The sequence below is a fragment of the Fusarium verticillioides genome, chromosome 11 (genome assembly GCF_000149555.1).
Source record: "Fusarium verticillioides 7600 chromosome 11, whole genome shotgun sequence".
Classification (NCBI taxonomy): Eukaryota; Fungi; Ascomycota; class Sordariomycetes; order Hypocreales; family Nectriaceae; genus Fusarium; species Fusarium verticillioides.
Window position 1 is genome coordinate 1,987,849 of NC_031685.1, and position 21,839 is coordinate 2,009,687.

General features: G+C 45.1%; 10 protein-coding genes across 10 annotated transcripts; 6 read left to right on the top strand and 4 right to left on the bottom strand.

Annotated features, from left to right (window-relative positions):
* Positions 1-144: 144 nt before the first annotated feature.
* FVEG_10496 (hypothetical protein) lies at positions 145-1,755 on the top strand (the record flags this gene model as incomplete). The annotated part of the gene is made up of 1 exon (XM_018899655.1): positions 145-1,755. The coding sequence occupies one exon, from the start codon at positions 145-147 to the stop codon at positions 1,753-1,755; it is 1,611 nt and encodes a 536-aa protein (XP_018757760.1).
* Positions 1,756-2,567: 812 nt separating this feature from the next.
* FVEG_16814 (hypothetical protein) lies at positions 2,568-3,810 on the bottom strand (the record flags this gene model as incomplete). Its single annotated transcript, XM_018906053.1, has 1 exon — positions 2,568-3,810. The coding sequence occupies exon 1, from the start codon at positions 3,768-3,770 to the stop codon at positions 2,568-2,570; it is 1,203 nt and encodes a 400-aa protein (XP_018757759.1). The 5' UTR covers positions 3,771-3,810.
* A 413-nt stretch (positions 3,811-4,223) lies between these two features.
* Positions 4,224-5,132, top strand: FVEG_10495 (hypothetical protein; the record flags this gene model as incomplete). The annotated part of the gene is made up of 2 exons (XM_018899654.1): positions 4,224-4,923; positions 4,972-5,132. The coding sequence occupies 2 exons, from the start codon at positions 4,224-4,226 to the stop codon at positions 5,130-5,132; spliced, it is 861 nt and encodes a 286-aa protein (XP_018757758.1).
* A 444-nt stretch (positions 5,133-5,576) lies between these two features.
* On the bottom strand, positions 5,577-8,417 carry FVEG_10494 (hypothetical protein; the record flags this gene model as incomplete). The annotated part of the gene is made up of 1 exon (XM_018899653.1): positions 5,577-8,417. One exon carries the CDS (start codon positions 8,415-8,417, stop codon positions 5,577-5,579), a length of 2,841 nt encoding a protein of 946 aa, XP_018757757.1.
* A 387-nt stretch (positions 8,418-8,804) lies between these two features.
* FVEG_10493 (hypothetical protein) lies at positions 8,805-9,759 on the top strand (the record flags this gene model as incomplete). Its single annotated transcript, XM_018899652.1, has 3 exons — positions 8,805-8,846; positions 8,918-9,569; positions 9,623-9,759. The coding sequence occupies 3 exons, from the start codon at positions 8,805-8,807 to the stop codon at positions 9,757-9,759; spliced, it is 831 nt and encodes a 276-aa protein (XP_018757756.1).
* A 924-nt stretch (positions 9,760-10,683) lies between these two features.
* On the top strand, positions 10,684-12,317 carry FVEG_10492 (hypothetical protein; the record flags this gene model as incomplete). Its single annotated transcript, XM_018899651.1, has 4 exons — positions 10,684-10,922; positions 10,973-11,109; positions 11,154-12,002; positions 12,061-12,317. The coding sequence occupies 4 exons, from the start codon at positions 10,684-10,686 to the stop codon at positions 12,315-12,317; spliced, it is 1,482 nt and encodes a 493-aa protein (XP_018757755.1).
* A 995-nt stretch (positions 12,318-13,312) lies between these two features.
* FVEG_10491 (hypothetical protein) lies at positions 13,313-13,768 on the top strand (the record flags this gene model as incomplete). Its single annotated transcript, XM_018899650.1, has 1 exon — positions 13,313-13,768. The coding sequence occupies one exon, from the start codon at positions 13,313-13,315 to the stop codon at positions 13,766-13,768; it is 456 nt and encodes a 151-aa protein (XP_018757754.1).
* Positions 13,769-14,539: 771 nt separating this feature from the next.
* On the top strand, positions 14,540-16,121 carry FVEG_10490 (hypothetical protein; the record flags this gene model as incomplete). The annotated part of the gene is made up of 2 exons (XM_018899649.1): positions 14,540-14,705; positions 14,776-16,121. The coding sequence occupies 2 exons, from the start codon at positions 14,540-14,542 to the stop codon at positions 16,119-16,121; spliced, it is 1,512 nt and encodes a 503-aa protein (XP_018757753.1).
* A 131-nt stretch (positions 16,122-16,252) lies between these two features.
* Positions 16,253-16,936, bottom strand: FVEG_16813 (hypothetical protein; the record flags this gene model as incomplete). Its single annotated transcript, XM_018906052.1, has 3 exons — positions 16,253-16,601; positions 16,644-16,732; positions 16,784-16,936. The coding sequence occupies 3 exons, from the start codon at positions 16,934-16,936 to the stop codon at positions 16,253-16,255; spliced, it is 591 nt and encodes a 196-aa protein (XP_018757752.1).
* A 90-nt stretch (positions 16,937-17,026) lies between these two features.
* On the bottom strand, positions 17,027-18,553 carry FVEG_10489 (hypothetical protein; the record flags this gene model as incomplete). Its single annotated transcript, XM_018899648.1, has 3 exons — positions 17,027-17,124; positions 17,182-17,297; positions 17,430-18,553. The coding sequence occupies 3 exons, from the start codon at positions 18,551-18,553 to the stop codon at positions 17,027-17,029; spliced, it is 1,338 nt and encodes a 445-aa protein (XP_018757751.1).
* Between the last annotated feature and the right edge of the window lie 3,286 nt (positions 18,554-21,839).

The window sequence follows — 21,839 nt, forward strand, 5'->3', positions numbered from 1 at the left end:
AATAGCTGTTTACCGAAGAGCTGAATTGCAGAGCATGAGAGATTGACAGTGAACACGTACTTAGTTAGATATGATAATTTCAGTATTTAATCTCTCTTTACCCGTAATGATACTGGTAGATTTGCCAGGACAGCTTCTCCAAAAATGGATTCTTCATCACCATCTTCGTCCCGTAACAGCCTAGACACTGGCACTGATGCTGCGAAACTGGAAGCAGCCAATCGCTATGTCCGCTGGAATCTTTTGTTTCTCGTCATCATCTCTACCTTTCTTGTCTTCCCGATATGGATGCCCTTTACTCCTTACGTCAATCAAGTGACCAATATCTTTATCATCATCATCGTTGGTCTTTTCCAGCTCATCTGGCTAATAGCCACTATTTGCGCCATACGTCGAACAATAGCCATCAACAGCCGAAACAAACGCAAGCTTGCAAAAGCCCAAGATGTTGAAGCATCTCAGGCAACCGCCACGAACATCCATCACATTGTTGCCATGACCCTATACAAGGAGCCTATGGGCGTGCTGCAAACCACCTTGGACTCACTCGTGGAGCAACAGGATGCCAAAACGCGTCTCTCCGTCATTATTGGCATGGAATGCCGCACACCTGATAAGGAATCCAAACGCAATGAGGTCTACGCGAAGTACGAGAACAAGTTCCGCCGTTTGATCGTTACCTTTCATCCCTCGGGGATTTCCGGCGAAATCCCTGGCAAGTGTTCCAACATGAACTACGCTTGTCGTCAGGGTTTACAGATTCTGCGTCAAGATGTTGAGTACAACTATGAAAAGTATGAGCATATTTTTACAAACTGCGACTGTGACGCCGTCTTCGACCCTGAGTACATGCTGGAGCTTGAGACCGAGTACTTGAAGCTGAATTCTGCAGATCGTCATTCTTCCATCTGGCAATCCATCATCATCTACAAACGCGACTCAATGCCCTTTTTTGTCGACATTACCGGCGTTTTGCGAACCTTTTTCTTCATGGGTGTATTGATACCTTGGAACATCAATCCCATGTCCCACTATTCCCTTAGCGTCCAGTTACTCGAGGAGGGTGCTTTCACTCATCCAGCCTACCAGATGGAAGATATCATTGCTCTAATACGCTACACCATCATGACAAAACGAGAGATCCGCATCAGGCCTTTGAACATCATTTCCATCAACGGTCCTACATCTGGTGCTAACTATGTTGACGAGATACGCGAGTGGGCCCTTCAGATTCGACGATGGACCATCGGCGCAGGCGAAGTCTTTCATTACTTTATCGTCAAGACCTACAGAATGCCTGGATTGTACCTTTCTATCAGCTGGGCGACGCGTTTTTTTATTTACTACGGCCTCGTCCTCTGCGCCAGCGCTATCTTCTCTGTAGTATCTCCCATTATTGTTCAGTTAGTCAACGGTGTTGCTACTGAACATGATGCACTTTTTATCGGCGACTCTCTATTCTCGACCATTTGCTTCATCTTCTTAGGAACGCAATATGCCTTTTTGCTCGTCGTTACCGTTCTTGTCCGCTGGAATCTCCCTGCACCTTGTGATGGTAAGAGCAATTATAACAAGGGTGCTTGGGGTGTTGCAAGAGGACTATTGCACTGGATCCTGATGCTGCCAACGATCCTGGCGTACAGCTTTGTTGAGCTTTACTCCTTCTTCGAGCTGGCCTTTAGAGGAAAGGATGTTTGTAAACATAATGCAGCAAGCAAGAGCAATTTAGTTCTGGTGAAAGATAATGGGAACTGAGCTGGATTTAATTTACTTTCAATTTACGAAGTCATACATACATGATCTACAGTTAGCAAAGTGATAAAGATGTTCGGTTAGCAAGCACTACCGCCAGCTGTTTGCTACTAAGACTATGGGCGCTTGTGTCCATGGCCGAGTTACTGAGTTCTGGCGTGTAGACTTCAATCCTGGCATCGATGCCTTGAGTAGTTCGATGAGGAAGATGCAGGAGTCGATCAAAAACTAGACAAGCAGGCAAAGAGTGATGCCCAGCACATGTAAAATAGTTGAATCATTGCGGACAGCATGGCTGGTCCAATAAGGACGATGCATTGTTGGGTAGATGTTTGTTGATTGACAGTTGAATCATGTTGGTTGGAAAAGGAGACCGGCCATTCGGTTAATACTAAATCCGAGAAATACTCACCGCGAAATGTAGGGATGGGCGATGTAATCGGACTAGACCAATCTCTATGATGGGGTAGGATGTGCTATAAATAGCAGTGTACCCAAACTAGCCAGACAATTGGCTGCTAGAATGCCAGCCCTTGATACGGCCGGTATAGGTTAAGTTCCACTTACTTGAAGTCAACATTAGCCCCAGCATTCCTTGCCATGTACTGTGAGTTTTCTAGTAAACTGAGTTATTAGGAGCTTTGCTTTTATTGGAGTCAATTAAATTTATAGTCAGCTCTAGTTCAGAAGCAGAGGCAGGTACTTAAATGACAGTGCTAAGGCTGGCGCGTTTACCAAAGACTTTAGATTTTGCATTGTGCTTTAAACAATATTATTGATCAGTTTACCGTAAGACAAAAAACAGATATGTAGCTTCACGGCTTGAGGCCAAAGTTCTCCAGGAGATCATACCCAACCCAGCGACAACAGTCATCTATTCCTGATGTAAGCGCTATCATAATAACTCCAAGCTCGTCCATATCTTCCGGTTTGGCCGAGGCCATATCTAACTCCCAGTGAGCGAAGCGTATAGGCAATGGATAAAATTTAGAAACAGCGGACTCCCACTCAAATCTCGACGTGGCGGACCAAAGAGCCCTTTGACCAAAGAACGATAGCGCCGGGAACTCATGGTGAGCATCATCCCAGCCATTCCTCAGGAAAGAATACAACCCATGCAGGCTATATCCTATAATAACAGTGCGTCTCAAGCTTTCAGCAAGACACCAAGCTTCCCAGGTATCAGAACCTAGTGTCGTCAATTGACTGCTCATGATTGGTGTTGACTCTTCAACGCTTTTCATGCGCTGTTGTAAGCGCCGGATACTGTTGATAAAGAAAGTCTCCACATTCTCAGCATTTGCTCTTTGACGAATGTCTCCGTCTAGTAAGCGAATTATCTGTAGTAGAATGAATGCCTGAACTGAGGATAATAAATCGACGTCAGAGTCGGCCAGTTGTGTAAGATCAATCAACTCATCAGCATGTTGCTGAATAGTACTGTAAACGAGCTGTTGATTCGACTCACACTTTGCCTCATACAGCGCACAAACGGCCAATATTCTTGTAAGTGGCGGGGGCAGATACTTCTCGACTACTCTTCTATGAATGAAAGGAACTTGTCCGTGAAGAACCAACTGCCTAGGGTATGACTTGAATCGCTCAATGGTGTATACAATACGACGTTGATATTTTTCGCCTGCCAACACACTCTTCTCAGCCGTATCATGCGGATTCAATAAGTCAGGCACCAAGAAGTCATTGAGATTTGTCATTGCTTCCTGCCAATCCAAGTCGTAGTCTGGGAAAGGGGGCAAGGCGAGGTTATCAGCATCGAAAGTTGTATCAGCTGCAATAATCGCACTTCGTGACTCTGTTTGAGATTCGTCCACTGTGATTCCTGAGGTTTCTTCAGGAAGAGCTTTTGAACTTCGCGCCAGGGTTCGTCGTGTCGAGGGACGTGGATAAAGGCAATCAAGTGATCGGACACGACAACGATAACATTTTGGGACGGCCATGTCGCATCGCCTTTTGGACTTGATGCATGCAGCGCATGCTTGGCGATAAGGAGGTGGCATGGAGATGAGAAGAAGCCGCTGTCTTGTGATTGAACTCGCTGCTTACGATGATGAGGGGAAATTACTGTGTGGATATCTCGACTTCCGCACTTCAGGACTGTTTGATTGGTCTCGCTTATTTTGGCTTCCGCTGCTTAATCTATGGGTCCACCACAAGCTCCACCTCCGATCCAACAGCCAATCAAATACTGATCTTGATCTCGTAAGGCGGAAGTAGAAATGGCGGAAGTAAGCTCCGCAGAGGCTTAAGGTAAGCACTCTCATCCTTTTGCTGGCAATCATGTTATAAATCAACAATGTCCAATTACTGGACTCAGTTACTTAAACATCTTGCTCTCTGTATAAATATGAACGGCTGCTTCCGCTGCCAATCTCCTGCCAGACACTTCGACAACACATCTCCAATAGCCTATCTCTAAGGATACATCTCCAACATCCAACACCATTATAGCCATGGCTACTTTCAAGCTAGAATTTGTTCCAACATATCACTATGACACGTACGACGCTATCTCTGAAACAAATCCTGACCTATCCTGCGAGGGAAAAGTCGTGTTTGTTACAGGCGGTGGTCGAGGAATTGGCCGTGAAATCGCAAAGGCCTTCGCTGTCGCTGGAGCAAAAGGCATCTTTATTGTTGGAAGGACTGGTACCGATCTACTTAGTGCTGTAGAAGAGATCAAACGTCTCTCGACTGGCGCTCCAGTATCAGTTCACCATGCCGAGGCCGACATCACGGATAGAGAGGCCGTCGCATATGCTTTCAAGCAGGCCATTGCAAGATTTGGCCATATGGATATCCTCATCCAGAACGCAGGATATCTCGATGCCCATCGTTCTCTGCTGGACTCCGATCTCGATGACTACTGGAAAACGTTCGAGATCAACGTCAAGGGAGGCCTACTCGTGACCCAGCAGTTCCTCAAGCAAAGTCAACCTGGTGACACGATTATCAATGTCGGATCTGGAGCTGGACATCTGCCCCCTATCCCGGGATACTCTGCCTATTCTGCATCAAAGCTTGCATTCGCAAAGATGATAGAATCTGTGCAGCTGGAGAACCCAAGTCTTCGCGTTTTCAACATCAACCCTGGTGCCATTGCCACAGAGATGCAGAGGAAGTCTGGTGATATCGCTGCAGTGGACAATATCCGTAAGTTCACTATTTTCGGAATTTTAGTTCTCGGTCTAACATTTTTAGGGCTCCCGGCGTCGTATTGTGTCTGGCTGGCTGCTTCAGAAGAGGCTGACTGTCTGAAAGGAAGGTTTCTTTGGACCAACTGGGACGTCACAGAACTGTTACAGCGGAAGGATGAAATAAACAAGCAGAATCTTTTGACTCATGGCCTTATTGGTCTGTAACTCTGTTGAGCATTAGGGTAACGGTGTAGATATGTAGTAATTCGAATTATATCTATGCAACCATCTGCCAATGCTAGCGCATAGCTGATTTCCATATTGCACGCAGCACTAAAGCCAGGTTGTTATAGCTTGCTTATTGTCTCCAGCACAATCCAGTCATTTTATATAGCATTTTTAAGAGCAACCTAAGCACTTATTTTATCAGTCAGTACAAGGACTGGGTTAACATAGTCTGTAAAAGGGTCAGCGCGTAATATGATATTTTTAATTACCGTTATTAGCATGGCGCTATGACCGGCAGCTTTACATTTCAGCTGCTAAGCATTAAATATAATAATAATAAGCGCTTAATTGCCCTTAAGTCTATAAATAACCTTAAGTAATTCTCTCTATCGCCAAGCCCTGACTTAAAATTATTTTAATTCTCTCGAGAAAGTATCCCTTCTAGAATCCCGTCGAGAGTACCTGGTCCAGCATGTCGACAAAGTAGTCAGCGGACTGTTGTGTAATGCAGAGCGGCGGTTTGATCTTCAGCACATTCTGGTGATCGCCGGTGGGTTGCATGATGACTCCCAGTTCCAGCAGCCGGTTGCAGATGGCCCTGGTCTCCTCTGTTGCCGGTTCCAGGCTGGTGCGGTCGCGTACAAATTCGAGGCCCAGGTACAGGCCATCGCCATGCACGGTGCCTATGAGTGGGTGACATTTGCCTAACGCCTGCAGCCGCGCCTTTAGGCGGGCACCAACGATCCGCGCATTCGCCTGCAGCTGTTCCTCTTCAATAATGTCCAACACCGTGAGTCCGACCACTGATGACAGAGGTGATCCACCAGTAGAAGAGAAAAAGTACCCCTGGCTACGGTATCGATCAGCAATAGTGCGGCTGGTAATTACGGCGCCTAACGGGAAGCCACCGCCAATAGATTTAGCCACCGCCACGATATCGGGCACAACATCCTGCTGTTGGAAGCCCCAGAACCAAGAGCCCAGACGGCCAAAGCCCACCTGGACCTCATCGGCAATAGTCACTCCCCCCAGGTTGCGTACTGCTGTATAGACCTCGCGTAAGTAGCCGTGAGGCAGCGCTATGCCGCCGGCGTTGCCATAGTAGGTCTCGCTTAGGAAGGCGGCCGGCGGACGCCCTTCGGCGGCCAACGACTGCAGACGTGCCACCGCGTCAGCGGCATAGTTCTTCGCGGACTCGGCTCCACGATGACGTCCGCGGTAGGCATTGGCCGCCTCGACGGTGTGCACCCAGTCTGGCCGTGTCTGCAACGCGTGCGGATTATCGGCGATCGACGTGGAAACGGCATCGCTGGCATAGGTCCAACCGTGGTAGGCCTCAGCCATGGCCACCACATCGTGACGCTGAGTGGACGCTAGCGCCAGACGAATGGCTAGATCGACCGCCTCAGAGCCCGAGTTAACAAAGAAGACCGTATCAAGCGGATCAGGCAGTTGAGCGGCGAGCCGTTCGGCATAGCGCGTGATAGCGGCATAGTGAAAGCGCGAATTTGTATTAAGCAGTCGGGTCTGCCGTGCAACAGCCGCGGAAATGCGAGGATGGGCGTGGCCTACCGAGGCGACATTGTTGACCATGTCGAGATAGACACGGCCGTGAACGTCCATCAAGTATTCGCGCCAGCCCCGTTCGATCTGTGGTGGACGGGCATAGTAGTGCTCCTGTACCTCTGCCACCACTGCTTCGCGCCGTTCCAGCAGACCTTCATCGTCCACATCATTTGTAGGCGGCGTCACGCCCAGCGCTGCGGTTGCATCTCCAATCACCGCGCTCCACCCAGGCAGATCGACGGCAGGAATCGCGGTTGGCACATTGACTGGATCAAGCGTGGTCAGCAGCACGTCAATGCGGCTGCCGGCTGCAACTGTCGCTACTCCCACGGGCAGAGCCGTCCCACCTTGTCGTACATATAGATTGGCAGGTATTTCAAGAGTGGCCGCAGCGGTGAACCAGGCGGCCGCCGAAGTAGGGACCGTGGAGGGTAGGCTTGGTGTCCTGGCTGGGGCACCTAGCAGCACTGGTCGCAAGGCCGGTAGCACGACCATATCAGCACCCTGGGCCAGTAAGTGTTGTGCGGCACGCTCTATCGCATCATTCTGAAGCCAAGCTCCCTCGTCGGCCAACGTCGAGAGAGTAGAGGCATCTAGAACCACCACCGATCGTGGCGCTGCCAGGATCGACTTGCCGCTCCAGCGCGGCGCTATGGCGTCGGGGCGTCCCAGCGTATGGCGTATCTGGGCGGTAACCACCTCCAATGGCACCTCAGTGGCGCGACGGAGGATCGTGGACTCGCGGTCCAGCGCTCGCTTGGCATACTCATTATCAACGTCGAGACGCACCTGTTGACGTCCACTAAGCACCAGAACGACCCCACGCAGGACTACCAACGGCCATAGCGCGGTAATCTCATCATCACTGAGATGGCGTCGTTGATTGAATGCGGCGATAGCCGGCAACACGGTACGGTAGCAGGCATCGGCGTGGTGTAGCATCGAGGAAACGGTGATGGCAATCTCTGCCACCGCCCACGATTCAATCACATCGCCAAAGTCGATCACGGCATCTGGGAGGCTGAGGACATTGCCATCCGGACGCAGGACATTATCGTCAGTGACGTCAAAGTGGCCCAACTGACGTGGCAGGCGATCTGATATTGGGCGTAGCAACGTTAACGCATGTTGGCTGGCTTCGGCGGTGAGCGCTCGCACGTTAACATCGGGCTCAGTGGCGGTAATGGCATCAATAACCCGTTCGGCATGTCGTAGATCCCACTGCAAGGTACGTCCCGCAGCAGGATGGGTCTCAGTTGCCAGGGCCACACTGACCGCGGCTGATAGCTCGCCCAGCCGTTGCACCACGGCCGGGCTGAGGTAGTGTGAGCCGGTCAGTGTGGTACCTGACACGAAGGAGATGATGCGGCAGTGTAGACGTCCCTGACTGGTCTGCCACCACCCCGACATGACACCCCGCGGTCCCTCAATGACGTGAGGGATACGCAGGGATGGTTTTGCACGGGCTACGGCCATGGCGGCGGCATCCTGCATCTCAATCTCCAAACTACTAAAGACGGGGTTGCTGATCTTCAGCACGCCCAACGGCTCGGTATGAGCGGCAGTTAAGACAAGAAAGTTCTGGTCCTGCTGGCTGCCAAGCGGCCGCAAGTTGGCAGTAATGCCAAACTCTTGGTGCAAGAGGGCAGATGCCTCTTCGAGAGGCAGCATTGGTGTGGGTAGTTCAACATGGGAAAAGTAGTTAAATGTAGTCATGATGATTTACCTAGCACTACAGAGAGTTGTCAGTTATCCAGTGGTGCTGGATGGCGTTAAGTGAAGTATAAATACTCCCTAGGTCTCTGTACTAGCTTTTATAACGGTAGCAGAATAGGAAGGTAAAATACATAAAAAAGATCTCGCATCCCTTACCCTATTTAGGGTTAGTCAAAGAGACTGCTAATGGTATCCCTGCTGGCTCCATAGCATCGTAATCTACTCCAGGAATGAGCCAATACTGCCAGGGCTTAAGCCAGATAAGACCCCAGCCGACTCCACAACAACATCCTAAAACAGCTAGACTTTTTTTGTCTTGGGCAATCAAGAAGTGAAGGGTGGTAACCCCCCTAGATAGCGAGCAATACATCATCTCCATCTTTGGTCATGTCCACGGAACACTTGCGCCAGGCCATCGTGCAGAAGACGGTTTCGATACAAAGCACGAACCATGGCGCGTCGGCCATACGCTGACTGTTTCGCATGCTGTTGCAGTTCAGCTCTATGTGAAGGCGTTCCAGCCTTTGCAAAAGGGTGAGATCTCCATCGTGCTGAACAGCCACTTCTACGAGCCATACTCCGACTCGGAAGCCGATGTTGATGCGGCGCAACGAAGACTTGAGTTCTACGTCGGGCGGTTTGGCGATCCCTTCTTCCTCGGGAAAGATTACCCTGTTTCGATGCGAAAGTTTCTAGGAGACAGGCTCCCCCGTTTCAGCACTGAAGAGCGTAACCTTCTTCGCGACACAGCTACTCTCAATACATTCTACGGCATGAATCACTACTCAACAAAGTTCGCCCGTGCCCTCCCTGATCCTCCGGCCGAAGACGACTGGACAGGCAATATCGAGGAGGGAGCCGTCAACAGCGCAGGCCAAGAAATAGGTCCAGTATCACAGTTTCAGTGGCTCCGTGTCGCACCAAATGGCTTCCGCAAGCTATTGAACTGGGTTTGGGAGCGATATCATCTACCTATCATCGTCACAGAGAACGGATGTCTATGTCCTAGAGAGCAAGATCTGAAGGTTGCAATTGACGACAAGTTTTGCGAGAGGTACTTCGGTCTATATCTCGATGCCATATCACGAGCTATATACGACGACGGTGTTCCCGTTAAGGGCTACTACGTGTGGACGCTTATGGACAACTTTGGTAAGCCTGTATTTTTTAAAAAACTTGTACAATACACTAACATGACTTCTTAGAATGGTCGGCTGGATATCAGCCCAAGTTCGGTATTGTTCATGTTGACTTTAAAAACGGCTTGACGCGCACCCCAAAGAACTCGGCAAGGTACCTACGTGAGACTTTCTACAGAAGGAGACAGGGCTCTAAGAACTGAGATAGATGTATCTGTATATAGACTCCTTTGCAGTGAAATAGAGTAGAAGTATAAAGACCATTACTATGCCCGAAACCTAGCAACATGACCCAACCTGTGGTTCAAGGATACTAGATAAATCAATGCCCATACATTTCCATGATTTCACCAACATCCAACTTGTCTCTAGATCTCCGCCGGCGACATATCAGTGAATTGCATTAGCCATATGCCGCGTCGTGAATGCCAGACAGATACCGAGGTGTCTACTAACTGTCACGACAATTGCGGCTGAAACCAGACCCTGATGCCGCAACATCCGATGATCCACACACTCGGGCTCGAGGCAGCATGTTGGCGACTTGAGACCTCATGCCTTGCCGAATCAACCCTTCGTGGCGTTTCAAATGACATGGTCGTCGCTGTATTCTACCCCGAGGCCCATGAGGAAAACCTGTCAGAATTCAATTCAGTCTAGACTTTCTCATCGAGAGATGATAAGTTGGATCGCGTAATGTCCTGATTTAGCCTCTATTCCCGGGCCATCGCCTCAATTCTAAAACATCTAGCCGATCGCTTGATGTAGAAGAGTCAAAATGGGAACACATTGAATTTAACAAAACGTCGGAAAACTATGTCTGAAAACTCGCTGGGCATGCGCTTGATGGAAACTGTCCAATTAGAACCCCTGACTATGTACCCCAGGCGACCAGACTGCGGGGTATGACTGCGCTAAGCATTGGGTACGCGGTTTCTCGCTTGTTAGTCGCGTTGACCCCATGGGGAGCGAGGAGCCAAACTCGAGGTACGTAGTGCCGCTGCACAACAAGGGATTCCCATATGAGATGGAGATGGTCTCAAGTACGGCGATCAAATCCATTCCGGATCAAAGCAATTGTCTATTTCTCTTATCTCTTTGGTCTACGGCAGTGATCCGACACCATCATGACTCTTCCCAGCGACTCTAAAACGCCTGTTGACAATCCTACCCGGGTTGATTCTCACGACCATGTTGAAACTGCACTCAAACACGACGACCTTGCCGCTGAGACTGTCGCACAGGGTCAGGCCCTCTCCGGCCATGAGCACCTGATATTCTGGGAGACTGTTCGGACCTTCAAGGTGGCCTCCGTAGTCTGTCTGCTCGCGGCCTTTAGTGCTGGAGCTGATGGTTATGAAATTGCGTATGTATCGTATCTACACGTTTCCAAGTCACTCACTGATGTGACTTTAGTGTGCAAGCAAGCATCATTGCCAACAAGGGCTTCATCCAGCAGTTCGCCACGGCAGTCAACGAAGAGAGCGAGAAGTTCCTTGCCTCCAATATCATCGCTACTTGGAGCGCTGGCCAGAACGTAGGCCAGGTTCTTGGTCAGATCGGAATATCCTTCGTTGTGGACCGATTCGGTCGCAAGATTTCATGTACACCCTCTGGGCCATCCTCATGAGTAGTGTCTTGGCTGAATCACTTGCCCGAACCTGGCCGGTCTGGTTTGGTGCAAAGATGCTTGCTGGTACGGGCGTGGGATACCTCCAGGCTACCCTGCTAGGTTGCATCACTGAAGTTAGCCCAACTAGAGTCCGTGGCGGCATGTTGATGCTTTACAGCTTCTGGTGGACGCTTGGTTCCTTCTGCACTCATGTGGTTCTCCAGAGGCTGAACAAGACAGATCCCTTCAACAGGCAAACACCGGTGTATACCCAGTGGGGACACATCGTAGTCACGGCCATCATCTACGTCTTGCTTCATGAATCTCCTTCCTGGTGCGTCACTGTCGGACAAGAAGAGAGGGCCAAGAAAAGCATCAGGTTTATTTACCGCGGAGTTGAGAATTTTCATGTCGATCGTCACTACGAACTCCTCGTCTTGAACGTCGAGCATGAAAAGGCTTTAGCGGTCGAGCAACGAAACGAAAGCTGGCTGGCTATTTTCAAGGGTACCGACAGCCGCCGTACCATCACCGCCATGTGGACTATCGTTGCGCAGCAGTTCCTGGGTCTTGCCCTCTTTGGTAGCTTCGGTATATACTTCTTCCAACAGGCTGGTCTTGCCGACCCTTTCCAGATCAAGGCTATCACTAAGTCTCTGCAGCTAATCGTCGTGATCTTGGCTGTTTTCGGTATCGATAAATTTGGTCGTCGTCGTATGGCTTACTGCGCTACCTCCTTGATGTGGATTTCTTGTCTGATCGTTGGTATCATCGGAGTTGCTCCCCAAAGTGGTGCAAGCACTTATGTGTTTGTATTGTCCGCGTGCTTCTGGAGTGAGTTTTCGATAGTGCATGGGAATTAATCATAGTAGGCTAACTTGTGCTTCTCTAGATATTGGAATCTCGGCCAATGGAGCTGCGGGCTGGGGCTATATCGGCGAAATATCCTTACAGCGACTACGGCCGTATACTTCTGGCTTCGCAGCCTCTGCCAATTCCGTTACTGGTCTCATCATGTCTGTTCTCACACCCTACATGGTTAATACAAATAAGTGGGATTGGAAGCGCAAGACTGGCTTCTTCTACGCTGGCGTTGGTCTCCTTTGGGTTATTGGCACCTGGCTGTTGGTTCCCGAGACTGCTCGGTAAGTCACGTTCAATACCTTGGAGTTATGTCTAAGGCTGATTCCTTTCTATACGATTACCTGCGGAGCTTGACGAACTGTTTGAGCGTAAGATCAAGGCTTGGAGATTCCATATAACTGAGACTGCTACCCAACGTCTGATGCAGAGTGAGAATGCGGAAGTTGCAGAGAAATGATAGGTGTTGAGACCGACGGACCTTTTCCCGTCAGTGGATTCCCACCATAACGCTAGACAGTTGTGGATCCAGATCCCTTTCTGCTTCTATTCAAGTAATAGAAAAGCTAATAGTAGGTTAAAGGGCTTGGGTAAGCTTCGGTAATAGGGCTGTACTTATGGGCTGTATCATGACGATAGGTTAACTAATAACGGAAGGCTATCGTGCATAAGTTGTCAGATTATTGATAAAACCCCTCACCCTGTCCCTTCAAATAATGTCCAAAGTCTTGTTTATCTCCTACGGTAGTGCTCCGCCATGTCAGCCATCAGAGCCTCATCAACAGTGAAAGTCAAAAGATGGTTCCGAAAACGCTGACGGTCTGGGAACTCCAGTTCGGTAGACTGTAAAGGCCTTTCGGGGACAAGTAGCTCTCTTGAGGGTCCAGTTCCATAGGATACTAGCTCTTTAGCCGCCACGGATTCTTTTATTTCCGATGGGTCGTACGCCAAGTCATGATTCATAATGCGCTCGAGCTTTTGCCTAAGACCCAGGCTGGAATAAAGGTCATGAAGTTCCTTATGGAGAGTATGAAAGGTCGAGCTCATGAATCGTTGTTTCATTCAGCTTTCACGGGCGGCAATTGGACTTTTGCCGAGGCACTAATCACGATGGGAGTAGATGTTAATAATCCAAGAGAAGGTCTCTATCGAGAGACACCCCTCCATTCTGTCTTCCGGGCATGGTGCGGCGACGAATTGGTCAAGGCTCAGAGGCTTATGGGATAGGGAGGCGACGTTAATGCCGAGATGTTCGTGGAAACACACCACTCGCGCTCGCCATGATGACGCGAATCTTTGGCTCCTCGACAAGTGATGGTGATGAACATGGAAGCCAAGACGAAGGCGAGGATGAGAATGCATTTACGGAGAAGCCTGATACAAATAAGTCACGCTTGGAGGCTGTCGAGTATTTGCTACCGCACGGTGCTCATACCAATATGGGGAACAGAGATGGAATGGCCTTGCTTGGTATTGCGTGCGTGCATGCAATGGTCACGCCTGAGGTCATTGGGATTCTTCTCCAGCACAGCCCAGATGTCAGCGCGATACAAGGCAATGGTCGAGTCAAGATGAGTCCCATGGACATTCGTCGCCTGCATGACACACTGGGATCGACAGAGGCAAAGGCTGACAATGGAGAGATGGCAAAGGTGAGAGAAATACTAGAGAGTCATGGGGCAAGAGATGTTTCCCTCGCCGACTATGAGGACTGGGATATAGAAAAGTGTACTTCTTGAGCACGTGATAATGGGATTGGAGCATTTGTTGTTCCAGCTATCAATTCCTCTTTCTCTGGACGTCAGTAGAGGATGTAACGCAGATATTCTATATATATAAAGCTGGCATGTACAGTTTAAGGGAGATTAAGACCGCGAAGCATTGGAGAAATAAGAGGCCCTAGGAGAAGTAAAACAAGGATTGCAGAGACCACGACTAGAAAAGGTAGACAGAGTCGATGTATAGGAATTAGCCAACGCGGCTTCAACCCTTCAAATTCACTCTTGCATCAATGAAGGTGTGTAGCAAATCGAACGGCTATACGGCTCAACAAATGCACTCAATGACAGGATTCTTGGAGTAGATAACCCCGCATAGTGCGCATAGTGCCAGTCCAAGATAAGCACTTTACCAATTGGAGGACTTGAGTGGACAATCATCTGGGGTATTGAATTGATTTGAGTTTCGACTTGGGATAAGTATATATCCTCCGCCAGAAAACAGAGAATTTGTAAATCTGGGTCGTGCCGTATTAACCGGGAACACGCGGCACTCACCACAACGGCAATAACGGCATAACTATGGGGTCCATGTTCGTATCCCCAAAAAATGCTAACTGTGGGGGAGAGCTCGGTTTTGTGATCCGGATTTTGCCATTTCAATGCGGGGTCTCCGCGGACCTGGGGTAATGTTCTTATATACCAATGTAGCCCTGCGCTATATTTTTGCTTCAGTGTAGGCGGCCCATTATTCAAGCATCAATCCCTGAGACTATCTCCTACTAAGCTATCATGTCTTACTTTGGTCTCCGGGGGAAACCTCTCAGCACTCTACTGAGCATAGTAGCAGCGACAGCCTTTGCTCTCCAAGGCTATGATCAAGCCGTCATGAACGGTCTGTTGACCTTGAACACCTTCAAGCACCAGTTTCCGGAGATCAAGAACTCAAACATCGAAGGTGAGCTCGCTTTGACTTTACCTACCTTCTACTCCTACGGCCGCTAATCGACCTTCTTGTTTCTGCACAGGCACGGCCGTCGCTATCTATGAAGTTGGCTGCGCGATCGGAGCCCTTTCTTGCGCCTTTCTCGGTGACATTCTCGGCCGCCGTCGTACAATCTTCATGGCAGGATGCATCGTGATTATTGGTGTTGCGATACAGAGCAGCTCATTTTCACTTGGACAGCTCATCGCTTCCAGAGTCATAACAGGTCTTGGTGTCGGTGCACTGACTGCTACGATTCCTATGTGGGTGTCTGAGTGTTCCAGTGCCAAGGAACGTGGTCGACGAGTTCTGCTACAAGGTTTCTTTGCCATTGGCGGAATTGTCGTTGCATCATGGATGGAGTTTGGCCTCTATTTCATCAAAGACAACCAAGTCAACTTTCGCTTTCCTATTGCATTCCAAGGCTTATTCGCCATCATCATCACCTCATTCGTCATGTTTCTACCCGAGTCCCCTCGCTGGCTTATCAAACAGGATCGCTTCGAGGAAGCGGTTCTTGTCATGGCTGCCCTTGAGGATCTCCCCGATGACTCCGAGATCATCCGCGAGGAACTTTCCCTTATCCGCGACGCCTACATCGAGGAGCAGAACCAAAAGGTGTCTGTCTTCACCATGGGACCCGAGCGCCAGTTCCATCGCGCTGTCCTCGCTGTTGGCCTCGCCATCCTCGCTCAGATGTCTGGGATTAATATTGTCACCTTTTATTCCACAACCATCTTCCAGCAACAGCTCAACTACTCACCAACGGAGTCTCGCATCTTCTCTGCAAGCTTACAAGTCTGGCAGTTCATCGCCGCTGGCTTTGCCCTTGTGCTTATTGACCGCTTTGGCCGTCGCAAGCTGCTGATGGCTGGTGCACTTGGCATGTGTGTTGCTCAGACTTCACTAGCAGGCCTCATGTCTGACCTGACTAACAAGTCTGCGAGTGAAGCTGCCATCTTCTTTTACTTTGTGGCCATGTTCTTCTTCCCTGTCGGCCTCTTCCTTCTCCCTTTTATGTATGCTGCCGAAATAGCACCCCTAAGCATTCGTGCCCAGATTACAGCCATTAGTGCCTGCGCCAACTGGCTATTCAACTTCCTTGTTGCTGAGGTTTCCCCTCATGCCTTGAAGAACATTGGATACAGGTACTACATTGTATATGCATGCATTACACTCTTCACCTTTATCGTTATCTTGCTGTTTTATCCAGAGACCAAGGGTCGTACTTTAGAAGAGATTGATGACATTTTTATTCAGTCAAAGAGCATCTGGGACCCAGTCAAAACTGAAAAGAATATGCCCAAGAACGCTGTAGCATTAGCTGAACGGATCCGCAATGCCCATGACGAGGAGAAGCATGATGCAATGCATGCTGAGAATATATAAGTAGGCTAATCTAATTATTTATTTAATCCTAGAAGCCTACAACTAGCTATCACCCCCTCCCTAACCCCCTCCTCCCTAACCCTTTATAAGTCCCTCTCTTTTCCTATACTAGCTCACTCCTTTTAAATCCCTCAGAAAGGTCCAGCTGCGCCGATACTAGACTTCCACAAGTTCTCATAATTGCTTTGTGGCCATATCATAGGGCTTTGACTGTTTGGGTTACCGTGTCCGCGTGCCTTAGGAAACTTGAGTGCCTTCTCACTGATATACCCATTTGGTTTAAGCACATTAGTCGTCCAATCGAGATGGTCAGAAGTCCCAGAGTATCTAGCATTGTAGTCGTTGGCGGTTTTGATAAGCCAGTCTCGAGCGTCATCCTCAATGCGTTGCAATTTCCGATCGATCCAATAACAATACAGATCACGCAGACCTGCCAGGGGCTGGCCAGCAGTGCGATCGGGGAGATCGAGCTCCCCATCGCTATGCTTGGTATCCTACCCCCATGGATAAGCTTCATCAAACAGTTGCAGAACTGTCTCCATGTGCTGAGAGGTCTCGGTGAATCTTGGCCAAATCTCAGGGCGCCTCATGTAGTAGAACACCCCGGCAGTCTGTATACAGAATGTTAGCATATAGATGTAACTCAAGTTCCCAGTACTGACATTACGCTGCATAACACGGGTTGCACGATCACTGCCCTGATCCGCCGATGTAACTTCGGACCCCTTGAAGAAAATGCCCTTCCTACCATTCACGCTATCATGAATAAGTGCAAGTCTCTTAAGATTGCCGTTTCCTGGTAAGCCTAGAACCATTTCTTCCCAGACATTATCCGTTTTGTAACCTGATGTGTGGAAATTTCTGAGGCCATTCGGACCCTTAAGCGCTAGTATGACTTCGGAAACCTAGGCGTACGATGGGCTCTTGTATCCAGCTGGCAAGGGCCCCGCAATGAGCCATTTCATGAACAAAGTGACGAGTTGAACTTCGTAAATGTGCTTAGCTGTAAGTCTGGTCAGCCAGTGGAAGATAAGGAAGGCTTAAAGACTTTATCACCAACTGACATATTCTGTTAGATCAATCACTGACTTGCCTAGCTTCTGCAGCTCGGGCTGGCAGCCTTTTCGCTGCTTCGCTGGGTATTTAAACCATCGAATAACACTTGAGGGAGCATAGCTACAGGTTAGGTATGTTCCTAGTGACAGTGTGTATTCAAACCTATCGTGTTCCCATTCATAGTCCTTGACATTGTACGGACCGCGCTTTTCGAGCCATTGTGGATCGCCTGCAAAGCCTCTTTTTTCCTACTCAACAGGACAGGTTTTCTCCCGTGAACGATCGGGGTCGAGCCAGCACGTTTCAGAATCAGAGCCAGAGTCCCCGCGCTTCTCTTTATCGCCTATTTCGACACCTCCGTTTTCGTCATTGCCACATGCCAGACAGGTCGGGATCTTGTCGAAGTCCACGTCGCCAGCGCATCTGAGTCCCTCAATCTTGGGGACCAATGGGCCAACCGTCTCTCTCTTCTTCAGCCCACGACGTACATGAGAGTTGAAATCCACAAAAGGGTCTCTAGTTACCAATGCGGAAGGCTCTTGTACATGTCTTCTACGCTCCGAATCGGAATTGATGCAGGTCTGCCTTCCGTTTATCGGATAAATTTGTCTGTCAACCGTACTTCCTATGTGGAATGGCGTTTTGGAAACCGCCCATGAGAACGTATCCGGTGCGTCTAGTGTGGCATACAAGCTAGCTCCAGCATCAATCCCGTAGTAGAATGAACTTCCTTTGCTTCCCGTTTCAGCTTCTGCGTGGAAGGTGACGTGACCATCGGCAACAAGATTGACAGCGCAGGAGTCCAAGGACACAAAGTCGTCATTGAAGTCGATACCAAAAGTGATCGTGGGCTTGATATGAGTACTCAGAAAACCACTGACTGAAATACCGTATCCAAACTCGGGTTCCAGCACGTTCTGGGTTCCGTCCTTCTTCGGCTTCGCTTCGGCTTCAGGTTGCCAGTCACTGTTCTTAACAGGATATGTTTGACGGACATCCCACTTAGCGAGCTTTACCTGGCATTCGAATTTCACACCAAGTGTTGCCTCTCCCTCAAGTCTCCCGTACAGTTTGAAGTTCGGCCCAACAGTGACAATGCCAGGTACCGAGAATGTAGCTCCAAACTTATCCGCAGAGAACATTAGGACGTCGTCAGTGTCAAAACGAGATGTAACGGCAGCGTCAACTACAAAGTTAGCTCGAACCTCACCCTTGTTTCGAAAGTAGAGGTACGAGTCGCTGAGCCGAATACCCGCGTTACCTCCGAGGGTAGCTATAAGCGTGAAACCATAGCTGGTCTCAAGGTCAACCTCAGTCTGTGCAAATACCTCGAGCTTTCCTCTAGCATGTGGATCCGTGAACCTCTGGTCGATCATGCTGAGCGTGAACTCGTCGTTGTATGAGTGACTGTGATCCGCACCCAGACTACCTTCACCGCTGACAAGCTGCTTGAGCCAGTCGAGCACATCCTGGCCAAACCAGCGCTTGTGGAGGTCGTCCTTGTCAAGGCCTCCAAAATGCTTGCCGTCACGCCATTCCTCCTCGAGCCAGCGCTTATGAGATCTATTGACACCTGAAAGAGTCCTCTTGACCTAACTCTAAATTCCAAATCATATAAAATATACATAAATTAGAATCCTATATAAAACAAAACTGTACTATTAATAATAAGGGATAAGTATAAATTAGAAATAGGGAGTTAATATAAATTAAAACTATAGTAAGTAATTTAATAAAACTAGTATTATTAAAAAGTAAAGATTTAAGTTACTTATTTATTTTATTTTTAAAGTATACCTAGTTTATTTATAGTTATAATATTAAATTAAAGTTTAAGATTTATTTAAAAGATATTATAAAAAGTAAATACTTTAAATAATTTAATTAATTAAATAAAATATAAAAAGTAAGCTATTAGTAATAGAATTTAATATTTAAAATTAAAAAGTAAAATAAAAAAAAGTAATAGTAAAAATAAAAAAAATAAAAATATTAAATATTATGATTAAAAAGACTACTAATTACTATCTGATTTGTTAATAGATATATAATATAAACTTATTTATTTATTATATACTAATATTTTTATTTTTTATCTATATAAAATATAAATATATATATATTATAAATAAAGTATTAGTATATTTAAAAAATAATTATATATTAATATTAAAATTTAAAGTAAAGTAAGTATAAAAAGCTATTAATATAATCTTTAGTATTATTAAAAATTAAATAAAGTTAAAGAAGTAAAAACTACTATTATTAACTATAAAATAGATCTTATATATTTTACTACTTAAAGATAATAGTAAAAGTTATAATAAGTATAAGTATATAGAATTAAATAATAAATATATTTTAAATTATTATAAAATAAATTATAAGTTTATTAATAGCTATAAAAAAGGATCCCTAGTTTAATTACTATTTTATTATTAATTTTACTTTATTTACAGTTTAGATATAAAGGCAGTTAATTATATACTTAGGTATATATATTTAATTAATAAAGTCGTTATTAACTTTAGGTTAATTTAGCTTTTGCTAACTAACTTATATAAATAGAGTTAACTTTTTTCTTTTAATTCTGACTTTTATAAAACCTTTAAACCTTGCTATTACCCTGCCTTTACTTTTAATTTTATATAATTAAGAGGATATAATATAAATAATTAGCCTTAATAATTATATTTTTAAGCTACTCTTTATATAAAGCTAAGTTTAGACCTATTAATATAATATAAAAAGCTATCTCCTTTATATTAAAAGGTAAGCTTTTTTTTATAGCCCTTTCTAGTTTATTTAATCTAGCTAGTTCTTTAGCTAGCTAAACTAGATAAATAAAATAACCTAAGTAAGCTAGATTTATATAATTAATTAAGTTAATTAAGGTATAGTTAAAAATAGCTATTTTAACTAGGCTAAATAGGCTTTTAAATAAGAAGTTCTTTTTAATAGCTATAGCTATTATATAAAGCTTATAGTAATCTTCTTTATTAACTTAAATTAATACTAATTTAATTATAGTAATAAAGTTATAGTTAGTTATATAATAGCTCTAATTAGGCTCTAGGCTTTTATATATAGCAGGTATCCTATTAGTAGCTATAATTAATATTAGTAACTATAACTAATAAAAAGAAAGTCAGGTTAGTAAATATATTTTAAAAGTATAATAAATATACTAAGCCTAGTATTCTTTTAATTAAAGTAAAGGAAAAAGATTAATATAGCTATTAAGAGGTAAACCTAACTGCTAGGCAGGCAGTAGTATAGTATATATTACTAATATAAGCAGGCTTTTAATTAGCTAGAAATTAGCTAAAGTTAGTATATTACTAATATATTATATTACTAATTTAAGTTAGCTAATAAGAATATTAAAGCTAACCTTAAGTAAGTCTATACTTTTATAAGTTAGCTTATTTTACTTATTTAAGCTATAAGTTAAGAAAGTTAAATATAAGTAAAAAGAGGGAAAAGAGGTAAAAGAAGTAAAAAAGGTAAAAAAAGTAAAAGAAATAAAAAAGATAAGAAAGGTAAAAGAAATAAAAAAAGTAAAAGAAATAAAAAAAGTAAAAAAAGTAAGTTAAGTTAAGCTAAAGTAAAGAAAATTAAAGAAAAAAGAAAATATTAAATATTAATAATAAATTAAAAATTATTTAAAATAAAGTTAGCTTTTTATAAGCTAGGGAAAAGCTTATATAAGCCAGGCTATAGTTTTAGGAAGCTAGCTTTATAAGTAAAAGCTAGCTAGTAAATAAAATAAATAGTATAGTATTATAGTAGCTAAAGTATTACTATAATAAGATTTAAAGAGCTAGAAAAAAAGAGAAAGAGAGAAAAAGAGAAAAAGAAAAAGAAAAAAAAAGAAATAAAAAAAAGTTAAATATTAAAAAGTAAAGTAATATTAAAGGCTATTAACTATAAGGAAGGAAAGAGGCTTTATATAATAAGATTATTAACTAATATGCTCTTATATAGGAATTTATTTACTATCTTTAAGATATAATAGATTAGCATAACATTGTCTGTAGCTATATAGTCCTGGATTAAGAGATTAGAATAAGGAGAAATATTAAGTAACTTATGCTTTGTGTGGCCTAGTTCTTTATAAGTAACTTATAAAGGCCTTTATATTTAATAGCCTTATATAAAGTGCTAGAAGAAAATATTATATTATATTTTATTAATAAGAGAAAGTAAAAGCCCCTAGTACTGCAGGGTCTTGCGCTAGTTATTATAGATAAGATTATTATAAGTTTAATTTTAGTAAAATCTCTAGTTATTATTACTACTTATCTTAGTTAAGATACTGAGGCTATACTTAAGCTTGTTAAGCTATATAAGGCACTTAGAGTAGCTATACTAGTAAGTCATAAATCTATATTTACTTAGCAATTGGTAAGAACTACTTCCTAATAAGTTATTATATAAAATAGGAAGCGTTGCCTATATATATAAACTTCCTGTATGACTACTATTTATATACTAGTAATTACTAGAATAAAGGTCTCCTTAACAGTATCTTAAATAATATAGATATTATACTTATCCTAGACTGTAATATTTTATAAATTAAATCTATATTCTGTCTTTATAAGGATATAAAGGTTTATTATATTAACTATAACCCTCTTAAAGTTAATATATCTCTTT